General features: G+C 41.4%; 1 protein-coding gene across 5 annotated transcripts in view; it reads right to left on the bottom strand.

Annotated features, from left to right (window-relative positions):
- Nucleotides 1–14,355, bottom strand: part of LOC122530804 (rho GTPase-activating protein 20-like) — an 86,113-nt gene that overhangs the window by 23,938 nt on the left and 47,820 nt on the right. The window contains exon 1 of one of the 5 annotated variants that reach the window (XM_043658109.1): nucleotides 8,093–8,222. The exons of 3 other annotated variants lie outside the window; for them this stretch is intronic. In XM_043658109.1, coding sequence (XP_043514044.1) covers nucleotides 8,093–8,149 — 57 coding nt within the window. In that variant the 5' untranslated portion in view covers nucleotides 8,150–8,222. Of the gene's footprint in view, nucleotides 1–4,586; nucleotides 4,689–8,092; nucleotides 8,223–14,355 lie in introns of those variants that run through there. One more of the 5 variants, XM_043658106.1, reaches the window with a different exon arrangement.

Raw genomic sequence — 14,355 nt, 5'->3', positions numbered from 1 at the left:
GACGTTTAATCGAACGGGGCCCACTGTTTCGGCACCATCGGCATCGCCGCTTTTCACGGATGAAAAATCGTGCAATTAACGCGACGTCAGGGGCGAGAATCGGCGAGGACGAGCGAAAAAAAGAAAGGGTCGGGGGAAAGAAAGAAGAAAGAACGCGGCAGGCGAGATTGGTCGGAGTAAAGTCAGAAGTTTCACGGTGCAGATCTGCGATAGCGAACGACGACAGGGACAGGAGAGGAGGGAAAGGTGGGTGTCCTTGAAACATGGTAGTTAACCACCACCAGCATCGACCACGGGGGACCATTACCATCAGCGTGGATCCTGTCCGAGAGGGAGAGAGAGAGAGAGAGAGAGAGAGAGAGAGAGCTTCGAGCGTGGACCGAGGTGCGTGTGCACGCGCCCCTGTCCACCAGAGCAGAATCAAAAACCTATGCAACCGAATTAGGTTTGCTGCCTTTCCAGATTTTCTCACTCATTCACGACACGAACTATCGAGTTTCGCTCGCGGTTTCAGTTGGAGAAATTCATTCACTCGGGAGAAGACCCGACTACTGGGTAAGCGTGAACACCCTCTTGAGTTTCCTCGTGTGTTCTCCTTACAAGTGGGAAACGATTAGAGCTTCGAGTTCGAGCCTCTCGACGATAACGAGAAAAGAAGAACAGGGACGAAAGAGCGACACTTTTGGAGCATCGATTGTCGCGAGAAAAAAAAAAAAAACTACGAAGGTCAATGGCTCGTGCGTGAGACAAGAGCAGCTGAAACTGTGAGATTCCAAAACGATCCGATAAATCTTTCTCATTCTCACTCTCACTCTCTCGTTTTAGTTCCTGTCCCGAGCTACTAGCGTGTAACACGGGAAGATTAATAAATAACGGGGGAGTTAAAGAATAAAGTGAATAAAAAATCTAGACGATGGACCGGGAGTCTCGATAGAATCGTTCCTGTAAAAATAGATCGCGAAGCGAGTCCGGTTGGTGTACGGTCGCGGCACCACCTTCTTTTTGCTCCCGTTCGAGACTCGTAAATCGACTGTTAGCCCGCGGCAGGTAGCAACGACGCAATATATAATTATAGTATAACGTACGATTTAATTCTCGTTCGGAGTTCGCGCAAATTATTCGCGCGTGCAACGCGAGAGCAGAACGGAGCCATTCAAAAACCAGTCCCTATACGGTCGGCAGCCGCGCGAAATTGGACCGAAATTTCTCTCTGTTTCTTTTCCTTTGAAACGCAACAACAACAACAACAACGAAGGGGCGCTTTATGCAAATCTTGCTCGCCAACACGTTCAGGGGCCCAGGGTAGCCAAGGTCGTATTTTAACGAAAATATCGTCGATACTTTCCTGAGTACACACAGGTACGGTGTAAAATTGCGCGTAAGCAGCAGAGCTGCCCTTCGAATCGAACAGCTTCTTTCCTCGGCAGAGTCCTCTGATGACCGAGATAACGAAGATCGAATGGCCGACCTCCAGCACGCGGTAAAAAAAGAGCCTGGTATTCGAACCGTGGTTTTCGTCGAGCGACCGCGGCGAAAGAACGAACGCGGTTAGAGAAGAGACGCGGAAATTCCTGCGTTCCTCTTCCTATTTCAAGAAACGAGCACCGCTTCTGACTACTCTTGGCGTCGCGTCCGCTTTGAAGACCGCCAAGACCCTTACCAGGAAATGCACACACGAAGTAAAAGAGAAAGAGAGAGAGAGAGAGAGAGAGATCAACCACTATCTCTGGCAGGTTCGCCTCTCTATCCACTCTGTTTTCTCTTGTTTCTTTATTCCTTCGATTCCTTTTCTTCTTCGTCTTCTTCTTCTCCTCCGCCGCCGCCGTCGCCTTCTTCTTCTCTTTACTCGAGAGAAACTCTTCCTGCTTCCAGTTCAAGCGGCTCCGAGAACCATTCCTCGCCCGTCACGAATAGAGGCAACGGTCCCGATAAACGAAACTGCTTCGGTCGCGATCCCTCGCGTGGAAATTAGCGGCAGGGAGCCGAGCGACCGCAACGACCGACGCGACGTTCGCTAATCCGATCGAGTTTCGCGATCGTCGTTAACCTGCTCGCTGCTAGGATCGTGTCGCGATACTCCGATGGCTGCTCGAGCACCAAGGTCTAGCAGTTTCCGCGTCTCGTCTTGGAAATTCACGTTTCGCCGAGTAAACGATAACTGTACCCTGATTGTAGACTCTGATGATTTATACGAGCGAAACCGTAATTCGCGTTGGGCACATCTCGCGTCTTTCTTTGCTCTATTTCCCAACCACCGCGAGATGGACTCAAATAGAGCAGCAGCTTGTTAGAAAGGTATTTCTGTTTTGAAGAAACCGAGAAATTCGAAGTGCGTTTCGTGAGGTACTTGAAAACGGATCGTCGAATGTCTAAATGTGAATTCGACAAGGTAACGTTGTTACAGTTTTCGAAAAAAAGAAAAAATGAATTGCAAAGAATGACTGCTATAATTTATTATTATAGCAAATGAATCAATCTTAATTCTAGCAAGATTTGAAAGATCAAGAGGGCGCAAACGTGAATTCAGTTACGATAGAAAGATATTTTTTAAATACGGATATGTTTGTAATTAGAAAATATTAAATTCGAGTATATTTAAGATATAAGTAACAATAAATGAATTTTGTAAAATACCTTGAGATGAAAGATAATATATTTTGCATAATTTTTATTCGAAAAAGAATTACCTCTGTGTATATAAATATATATATATATATATATATAAAATACATGCATATGAAATAATTTTCTATAATTATTATTTATACCTTCCCTCTATTTATTCTAGAGTGAACTTGGAATAATAAATCATGCCACACTCTACAGTCTTTTACCTATCTCTGATTGTAATTATCCGACAATTTTTTACCATAAAATCTTGAAAAAAAAAAAAAAAATGGCACCTCCGAAAGAAAACCAAATAAGGATGAGGAACGGGACGTGAAACGCGAATCTAACGAAATTCTCCGGGTTTTAACGCTTCGTATATTTTCATTGACGAATATGTTGTGAAACTTGGTCATGGATTCTCGCATTAGGGGACGTTTTACGACGTGTTCGCGCGCGGCAGCTGCATAACGCGCTAAGAGAAACACGCGACTGTGAAGACAACCTACGGAGAGAATCGCGGCACACCGAATGACTGGCGCCTTTAACGAGCATACTTTTGACATCCTTAAGAGGGATCCTATAAAGCGTGCGAAGGGTCGTGACAACGACCTTGTTGACGTCCGACCGAGGAGAATGGCCCTTAGTCATCGTAGGAATGTCGACTAAACGCCGTACACGACCGGCGATGCACTTCCTCTATCTGCCAGAAGTTAAACGAAACGACGCGTTTCACTCGAGTATCGAATATTCTTAATGGAAGCGGCGTCCCTTCGAATAATGGAATCGAGCTCCCAGAAGATTGCTCTCCAAACGCAATGTTGTCTTATTGCGAATTAGTATTGTCCCGAATTTTGTCGATAAATCGTTGAAGTTGTTATTAATAAGCATTAATTTACTACGTAAGCATATACTTCAATTAGAAGTCTAACCAATTCTATTTGTGACAAGATGGATGTACAGATATGTCGTTGAATAAATCGACTTTGAAAGGGAACACACGATGCCAAGTTTTTAATCCTTTACGTCGAATGAGAGATAGTTGGGAAAAGAATTGCTCAACTGCAGAGAGATGTATATTGGATAATTTTTAAAATATCGAATTAATGAGATAACAATATCTACAATTAGGATATGTCACAATCAACTCTTCTCCTTACCTTTTTTCCACCGCATTGTATCTTTCCTTCCGTGTAATACCTTGTTTAGAAAAAGCGCGAAACACGCACAAGATTGAAAATTGTATTGAATCAAATATTTAGAAACTAAATATACTTGAACAAAATTATTGAAATATAATAATATCTATATCGGAGGAGAGTAGCAAGAGTGAGATACGTATATGTATGTATCTCTACATTTAATCAAGCACAAGTTAAACACGATCAATCTATTACGAAACTATCCATTTTAATTTCCATGTTTCGCACAACAACGAAAATTTAAAACCACACAGGTCCAAGATCTTCCAATTTTGAAGCATACTTACCACCGATTAATTAATTTACTACTTGTCGAGAAGAAAATACTTGCAAAGCTCGGCGATAACAACGTGAGACAAAACGGTAACGCGCAAGACACGCAGGTGGAAGGCGGCGGATTTCTGGAAAACGCGCGACAAGAAGACAGCCGGCAGACCGTCAGCGAGAATTGCAGTCAGCATACGGTCAATGCACCAGCCCAGTTTTCAAAATAACTTCAAACGTGCCTATCAGCCTGTCTTGGTTCCACGGTGCACGGCCTCTCCTTCCTTCCCGTCGTTTCACCGAATCGAGAATATCCCTCTCGGACATTCGCAGACTGTCTCTTGACCAGGCGCCAAATCGCCCACTTTATATTTGCACGCCGACACGGGAATATGCGCCGGCCGTTTCTATAATCGTGCGTCGTCTACCGACTGAATCGCTTATAAATAAACCATCGGGACACGGTCGTAATTGGAAGAAATTTCTCGGTAATGCGTGTACGCGGCTATCTACCTTGTCCAGCCTCCTCCAGCTGACGTTGCAACAACTTCCTAGAAGGGTACCAACGATTTTCAAAAACTCCGACTCGCGCGAACACATCGCAGAGCACGTAAATTTCTAGAACATGACGCCGAGTGATCTTCGATGCAACGATTTCAACGGTTCGAGTAAATCGGCGCCGCTCAAGCAAAATTTAAAGTACAATTCTACGAAAATCAATAGTAGGTTCACCAGTTAAAAACAAATTGTTCGTTCAACTGCACGCGCGCGTCGTCAAGAATCGAGACGAGTCTCGGCCACGACCAACACGATCGCTGCTTCGAAGATCGACTGACAGCCGTGGTTGAGTTACCGGTGATTATCTGGTTTTCGGTGACACTCTGGTGGTCGTTGTGGAAAGTAAAGCCACCCCTAAGCCACTACCGTTTACACTCGGATTTCCTTTCGTTCTTTATCTAGGTGACGTAGAAGTCCTCGGGATGCCGCCAGTTTATCTAGCCTCCTCGGCTTTCAGAACGTTCGAACAACGTTGTTGACAGTTCGCGGTAGTGATAGGAATGCAATCGTACGAACGCGCATAATATTCGAAACAACTCCATTCCGCGCTTCCAACACGTTCCACTTTCGACCGATAGATAAAGATCTAGGGAATTTTACGATCCACTAAATGTGAACACGTTGAATATTTCATGTACTTTTGTACGCACTCTTGCAACATTGAATTTTCTATGAAAGCGTCGAGTGAGTTTTTCTACTCATTTTTTTATAAATGAACACAAGTTTGCAGAAACGTCCAGCGATATTTCTGTTTCCTAAAGCTTGTTCCGTTCTTTGATGCCAACCATATATTTTTTTCTATATATTTTCGAATATTTCATACATTGATTTAAATTTTGTAAATGTGGATACAAAAATGTGGACTTTTTTCTATCCGTCTAACACGATTATTTAACATATAACATTAGTGTAGCTGCAAAACGTCTAAGATGATATGTGCTTTGAATATTTCATATATTTTTGTGTATTTTGTACATTTAATTCGTGTAATATAATTATCTTCCACAAATGAAAAATCTATCATTATCATCGCTACTTTTTAGAATTTCTTTTCAAGTGTTTCCGCATTTATTTTGAATATTTCATATATTTTTGCATGTTTCATATACTTGTACAAGTCTAGCGATTTTTTTCTATCCGTACAACATTAAATCACTTCGCGAAATTTTCATACACGATATCTCTAACAATATTTCTTAAGTAATGAAAATTTATATATCGTCAATCTAACATTTTATCCGAGGGACGATAAAACAGCCGTGGCAATTTCATGGTTAAGTGGAATATTGCATCTATCGAGAATTTTATGTCACGTACCATAATCGATCGTTCACTTGTGTTTTTCGCTATCGGCGTCTCAATGCCATCGATCATCCTACTGTATTACCTTTCGATAAACAGAATAGACCTTTATTATTTTCGCTGAAAAATTCCATGATTCCATGAATTTTCTCCCTGAAATAGAAACACGACCGTGTATTGTAAAATATTTATTATACGTTATATCTCGTGGTTTTCAATCATTGGACTGTGAAAAGTTTATTAGTATGCCACCATTTTTGTACTAAATCGAGTTGGTTAGCTCAAAAAAAGTACAACGTTTTCTGTGTTGATCGTTCGTTTTTTCTTTGTTATTAAAAATTAATCTCACGTAATTGAATTAATTATATTTAATGTCAGTTTAATTAATGATTGTTTTCATTTCTATAAATATTGATTTTCGACAATTTTTGAACTCTCTACTCAAGTGTCCTGTAAAAACTGTTCGACGAGAGGAGGACACTGCTTCAGATACTAAAATGGCAATAAAATAATAGCAGTGCCAGAATAATGGATTATCTGACAATTATTTGTTGCCTATTCCGGATTTCGTTTATGACCACTGTACCATTTTGTTGAGAACAAATTTCAGTTGCTTTGCGATGAATGACTTTTATGATTCAAGACTCCAGACTTTTCAACAGTTTTGAACAATCTGTCGTAATCGTTAGGACGCCCCCGAATCTAACTATCAAAACTTTGGAAGCATACTGAGGACTGATAAATCAAAGTTTGGCTTCGTCCAAACTTAACAGGACGTTTCAAAATTTCGGACAGTATCGTGCTCTTTGGCGTGTAACAAACAAACAAATAAATATAAACTAACAACAATAATATAACAGGTCGATCGACAAATTAGCCACGTATATTTGTCCAATATCGGATGATTTTTCTCTCGTTTGTTAAATCAACGGATCAATGTAATTTACTCGTCGAATTCGCGCGTCTTGTTAAAAATCCTGCCGAAAGAAATATTACACACGGCGGAACAGACGGAGATTCAACAAATTTCCCGAAGGTATGCAGAAAACCAGAAACCGGTGATATTATATTTAGCTGAAAGAAGCGGCTAATAACTCGAATACACCACACACGCGTACGTGGTCGTGTGGGCTCTCACCAAAGATCCGAAGATATGTTTAGCGCGCGCGACCTGAGGAATATTCTTCGCGAAACGCAGCGAAAAATGGCCGCGCGAAACGTTACATTTTTCACGGGGGTGCTCTCCTCTGCCAGACGTCTCGCGAGCCAGGGTGGCGACCATAATTTCGCCACCTGTCGTCGGTGCTCTTCGCGCCGGTCGTGTCATTTTTCGCGTGGCCGAGGGGGGGTTGCGCCCTCTTCCTTCTTTTCTTTTTCAATTTCGAAACCGGATACCCTGGATACCGTCGAGGCACCGGGGAAAAGGCGGATCGGAACGGCGCCAAAATAGAAATGCATCGGGGTGAGCGCTACAAGTGGGACGAACACGAGGGATGGAGGTGGAGGAGGAGGTGGAACCGACGAAGAGATGCATCGAAATAACCGGACGACTGGAATAAGTCCAAGAAGAAGGAGACTGTCGTTGCACGCGCCGGCAAAGAGCAAAACAATGCACGTCATTCACGAGTCTCTCTTTCTCTCTCTCTCTCTCTCCTTCTCATCGAAACTTTCAACAACGAAGATGAATTGATTGATGAAAATCGCTTGGAGCTTCTTTTTTTCTCTCGTCAGAATCTGTTGGGACTTTTACGACAACGAAGAAAAAAGAAGAGGTGCAGGAGGTGCTCGCGAGGACAAAAGCGGTCGTTGGTTTCACGCTCTGCTGGAAGACGAACCAGAGGAAACGCGTCCTCGTCTCCGTTGACGAGGGGCCGTGTCGAGTATCTTCTGCGCGCTCGTTATCGCGAGGTACGACCGAGAGATACACGCTGCACGGGACTGTACGGTAGGCGGCGCGGTCGCGCGGAGGAATTCGAAAGAACAATTTCGATAAACGCGGTAATGGGACGGGGCTACGTTTAGGAGTCGAAAGTCCGCGTGGAATTTCAATCGCGTTACGACATTTCCGCCGCCGTTGGCCACCGTTGCACGCGAGGGAAATCCCTCGACAGAGACACTGGTTCGCGAGCCGTGCGATCAGATGGAAATTCCAGACTCACCAGCTCCAACTCCAGCTTGCGCACGTCGTAGTATCCCTTGTAGTACTTGAACCACATCACTTCTCACTTCTCACCTCGTCGAGCATGGTAACCATATACACGGTATATAGAGAAACGAGGAGAGAAATTCTTCGAGGATGCAACAAGAATCCACACAGGGCGAAGCTTTCCGCGTTTATATTGCACAAACGGTCAACAAGTACGCACAAACACACGCCAGTGTCTCGTCACTTTATCGATGCGGCCGTGGAGAAGAGCACTTCCGGCGTGTCAGCGCGCGATCCCGTCCCGGCGTAGCATCGGCCGATCGAATGAAGGAGCGTTCCTTGTTCGAGGTTGGTGTGGCTGACGGTATATATCGAGGCGGCAAAGTTGGCGAAAGATAAATACACGAAGTGGACCGAAACACAGGCTGGGGATCGACACGCGTGCGGGAAAAATGGAGGAAAGAGGCGCGGCGTGATACGATGCACTCGAGGACCTTTGAGAAACTGTTCGCCTCTCGGGGCATAGCCAACTCGGGGGCCAAGTATAGACGAGGGCTGCTGTCGGTGTACGAACGCGCGCGAGTGTGTATGTGTGTTTTGTGTGTGTGTACGACGGGCCTGCCGCGTACGCACACCGAGCCACTAAAATTAATTAGCCGTTTCATCAACGGGACTCCCTGGCGTTCGATCCTTTTTTTCTTTTTTCCAGCCACGTGGGATTTCGCGCGACTTCTTGCGACGGCCTCCTGCTCGCTGCACCGTGAACACGGCACAAAGCGTTACTCTGTGAAAACCAAGCCGGCCTTGCCTCGTCGCAATTTTTACGATAAATCCTCGTTAGCGTGTCTCGTAACGAGATCGTCAGAGGCACACGCGAGCGAACAGCTCCTACGACCACGCGAATCAATATTCCTCCGTCTATTTTTTTTTTTTTCCTCTAGAGAAGAAATTTGGAAGATTTGGATGTTTTGTTTGGATGTTTCGTGCGTTCCAAGGGTATCTCGAGGAAAAATGCGGGTCTGTTAAGACTCGTTAGCTTATCTACGCGGCCTACATCGCGCGGAGGCTAATCAGGTGCCGGGCCGGTCAACCGTGATCGTTCGGTAATCGATTCCTAACGAGTGACAAACGAGTTTCTAATTGGAGCGAACTGTGTCAGGGCGAGCTGGATTCCGCTAATTTTTCAGCGGGGCGTTGCGCGAAATTTTTGTGCTCCGCGGCTTTTAATGTCAACTGTACCACCGGTCGTTTCAATGAGCCTCGAAAGAGCGCAATTACGCCTACCTGCTGTCAGATAGGGAACTCGCTTTGCATTCTGTTTTGTCATAATCGAATTCACTGGGGATTTGCATGCTGTCTTTGCGTGAGATTATCGGACGTTCGAAATTGCCCGAACCAATTCCCTTTGGAAATTTAATTATTTCCAGCGAGTTACGAATCGAGGGAAATTTTTAATACGGTTATAAAAAATCAACGGAGAATATTTTATACATTCATATTCGTTGATTAATTCGTGCGAATGTTAATTTTGTATGATAAATTATCATTAATTAATTTATATGAATTTATCTGAATATTAACTCTGTATTTTATTTGAATACTGATTTCTTTCAATTTAATTGTATACAGAATAACGTATGTTTATCATCTATTGTAGTAGATTGTTGATGGAATGGTTAAAAAAAAAATATACTTTATAAAATACCCAAAATGCAAACTATAATTTATATTTCTAAAATAATACTAAATATTCAAAAATTGCGCCCTTCATCTATTATTAATTTTAATATTTCCTAAAATACTTAATAATTTAATTCTAATAATTTTAATAATAGAATAATTACTAGGTCGTGGCAAATGAAATGATCGAGAATTTCTATTACTATTCAATTTGCATTTTACTTGAATATAATATTAATCAAATTATGATTCATTATATTCAATACGTTTTGACTATTGTGATATAAACTTGTAATTATAACTGTAATGATAGTTCTGATATTACGATCAGTATTCAGTGCATTGAAACAAAGTTAAACATTTTCCAAAGAATATATTTAAATTCAACAGCCATAATCGAGAAATTATCAATTACGTTACATTTGATTCTGCTCTATGCTTTGATAACTTTACACGATTGTAAAATCAACTATTTCGATATATACGCAACAACCTAACATTGAAAGATAGCACACGAAACAAAATCATTGCTAAATAATCAAATCATTTCGTTATAAAATAATTGCATCAACTCGAGGATAATGTCACGAATTATCCTCCGTGAGATACGATCCCTGTTCATCTTTGTTCTCTGATCTCTTGAATACGAAAGAATAAACGAAACCGAAAGAGAAATAAACTGCGAGTCAGTGCAGTGACGTTCGGTGAAGAGTTACTTCATGCCAAAGAGCCAGAGATCTCTTACGGAGGCGATTCGATAAAACGAGTGCACTGAATCTCTCTCTCTCTCTCTCTCTCTCAATGTCCCTGCGGTACGGTGCAAAGTTCTTGCAGAAAGAGAGGCTGCCGTTTTATATATAGCCGGTTGCGAGAGAGCTCGAACGCACGAATAAAAGTATTATCTGGTGGCGCGCATAACGATAACGTTTATCTCTTGCGCGCTCGCCTATGAAATGCCATTGATTCGGTTAATTAGAGAGGAAGATTCCGTTCAAGCGACCGCGTCCCATTTCGATTGGATATGTGGCGCGACAGGATTTTCAAACTCAGCCGGTTCCTTGACCAGACGCGGCCAGTATTCCAATAAATTGGCGAAACTATCGTTTTCAACGAAGCCACCGATTGCGCCCTTATCTTTCGAGGAGGAGCGATATCGCAACTTTCCGAACGCGGATTCTCTATTTACGCTACTCTAATCCGCTGTAAATCATTTGGAACAGCGTTTCTAATTCTATTTTAGTGTCTCAGTTAATTAGGAAGTTGGCTAGATTCGATTTGCGTGTTCGTAACTGTTTGGAAGTTGTGAAATGCAGCTGCAAGATTTCTAGGTTTAATATCTGATGTGAAAAGTGTTGGTGTTTGTTATAGCTAGGAGAAGTGATCTACCGTTGAAAATTTTTGATAAAGCGTATCATCGATTGTCCATTCTTTGTAAAAGATTTTGCAAGTCGGAGATAGTTCTGTTCAAACAAGTAGATTTAAACAATTTGTTCGGATGTTCATAAGACAGAGGAAAATGTTCAATTACTATGGAGAGTAATTAAAAAGAACAAATTACCAGATAAATTCAAGGACAATCACGTATTGAGAGCAATTATTAGGCTGGCACGTGTGTGAAATGCATCGGTGACGTATAAATTGAATTGAACGAGCCAATGTTATCGGCGACCACATTCAGAAACGACGAGAAATTTGTTGTAAAATCAAAGAAATTCAAATATAATCGAATGACCTTGTGCCCGATGGCAATCGACCGTGACGAGGGCGTGCACACGTTGTGGTAAAACGTGTGTTTCGTGTGTATTTTACCAGTTGATTCACGGTCGATTAAAACGGCCAGCAGCCGGTCCGGGCCCGTTCTTTAAGCGGGCGAATTAAACGCGTGAAAAAGCTAGCTAATCACGACGATCCAACGACATTTATCAATCACAGGGCGGTTAGCAGAGGGGCAATATTAATCTCCGCGCGGACGCGCAATTATCCGGATAATTGCGAGTCCAGCGAATGATTGCTATGTCGAAACGCGTGATGTTGCAGTTTTCGATGCATCCTACGTTGCCACCGATTTATCTTGGAATCGCAGCCAGTTATTCGCGGCCAATTATCCCGTTCGTATGATCAGCGGTTTTGGCCACACTCGCGTCTACCATTGAAACATATTCCGATTGACCTATTCGTTCCCTCCGTTTTCTTTTTCCTTTGTTCTAAAATACAAATCGAGCATTTACTACTCGAAATCTGTTACAGGGCCTGGGCATTTCCTACCTCAGACTTAGGGTATTAACTCATTGAAAAGCAAACGTCATTACAGTTGTAATTTATATTCACAAATGACATTCACAAGATTGAATTTGTAAAATTGTCGAATTGCAGGTCGAATAACGATGAAATTTCCTTCTAGGTTAGTAATTTTCTTTCCTTCCGATCTTCGTTAATTATTGAATAAATGAATAAAATTTATGTGAATCGATACAAATTGATTTGTATAAATTGAAGAACTGCAAATGAAATGTCGTATCAAACAATACAGTGTCAATCTTCAATGAGTTAAATTGAAGATTTACAAGCTACATTTTCCATTAATCGGTAATATTTATTTCACATAAACTGAAATGACGCTAAATTATATAAGAAACTCTACCACTTGCACTTATAGAATTTTGAAAACGACGAAAATCAAGTATGTGGACATTACATCACCAATGTAACGTTTGTGTCTAACGATAAATGTAAAATAATATAAATCAACATTAATTATTCCACCCTTTGAGCTCAAAAGGCTTCGAATATAAAATACTCTGCAATTGCAAAACACCAATCACCTTAAAATTAGAACAATGTAAATAAGACCGATCAAACAGCAGTTGGAGATAAAGTACCAGAGGTGAGTGGTCAAATTTACAATTTTTCACACAAAACAGTGTATAAATTTAGAAACCCAAATGATTTCTCGCGAAATGTGTAAATAAAAGGCTTGACTTATCGTATTGTAAAGCTTCTCCATATCTTTTTACCTTAATATCGCCGAACGTCTCGGAAATTTTGCATTGATGCGAAATCGACCGAACAATCCCAGCCCAGTTTCCCCGCTTTCGCCTGATCGAGAGGCCCTTGTTGAATTATCGTACCGCGTCCCGCTGAAATATACGCTCGTAAATTCGCAGGCGTCTTATTCATGCGCATCGTTAACCGCGAGATCGTAATTACGCAAACACAATTTCTATAGATAGGGTGTACGCAGACAGACAGACAGGGGGAGGTGGGAGAGAAAGAGAGAGAGAGAGAGAGAGAGAGAGAGAGAGAGAGAGAGAGAAAGAGAGAGAGAATCAGTGGTATCATCTGCCGCGTGACCAGGCGACTTCTGATTTATGAACGGCTCGGCCTCACGCAGTTTTCAAGATTGTATCTATTTTGAACGCTTCGAATTACATTTTTCCCGGCGGCTGGTGATTGGCTTCTCGCGCGCTCCTACACGCACCAGCCCCGCAATGCTCTTCACCCTCTCGCGCGCGCGTAATCTCGCGTTTCAACGGGGCCCGCGGTGCCAGGCGTCGGAATTAATTTCAATCGATCGTATCTCGGCCGCGCCAATATCGTGAAATTTATGAGGACCGGTCTTCTCTTGCTCTCTCTCTTTACTGTTCGCAGACCGGCTCGGAAACGCGTGTGCGTGCGCTTTTCTTGAAAAGAGACTCGAAGGGCAGATCGTTGAAAAGCATGTTGAGGAAGATATGCTGCGACGAATGTAAGTAGCAAAACAGGGTGGTTCTCCGAGTTGAGAAGCTTCGAACAGACTTGCGGAAAGAAAAAAAAATGCATAGAATGCATATAATGTACACATAGGAATGTGTTTATATACATACGTTTCATAGAAATGTAAGGATTTGAATGAAGGAATATTGCGTGAACTTGCGGTTCAACGGGGAGAGATGTAAAAAATGAAAAATAAAAAAAAAAGATTTCTATGCTAGAATTATTTGAACGAAAAAGAATTATTATACAGGTAGTAATGAAATGGACAACAAAGAAACGTGCAGAGATAAATCAATATACTCGTATGGCTGTTGAATTGTAACAATCGCAACTGAATATGCAATATTAATTTATCATTTCTTTTGTTTTTTTAACAAAAACGAGTACAAGTTATATTTTTGACCCAAAATTTGATCGAGTATTACTTTCGTAATCGTAGGTATGCATTATAATAAATATGCTTTAATACGTTACTTAAAATATATTTTAATAAGTTACATACTTATTAAAGTATAATAAATATACTTTAATAAGTTACTCACTTGTTAAAGTATGGTAAATATACTTTAATAAGTTACTTAAAATATACTTTAATAAGTTACTCACTTATTGGAGTATAATAAATATACTTTAATAAGTTACTCACGTATTAAAATATAATAAATATACTTTAATAAGTTACTCATTTATTAAAGTATGATAAATATATTTTAATAAGTTACTTAAAATATACTTTAATAAATTACTCACTTATTGAAGTATAATAAATATACTTTAATAAGTTACTCACGTATTAAAATATAATAAATATACTTTAATAAGTTACTCACTTATTAAAGTATG

Source organism: Frieseomelitta varia, unplaced genomic scaffold, assembly GCF_011392965.1.
Source record: "Frieseomelitta varia isolate USP_RPSP 00005682 unplaced genomic scaffold, Fvar_1.2 scaffold_354, whole genome shotgun sequence".
NCBI classification, from domain to species: Eukaryota; Metazoa; Arthropoda; class Insecta; order Hymenoptera; family Apidae; genus Frieseomelitta; species Frieseomelitta varia.
Note: the sequence above shows the minus strand (reverse complement) of the source record. Positions and strands in the feature narration are given on the sequence as shown.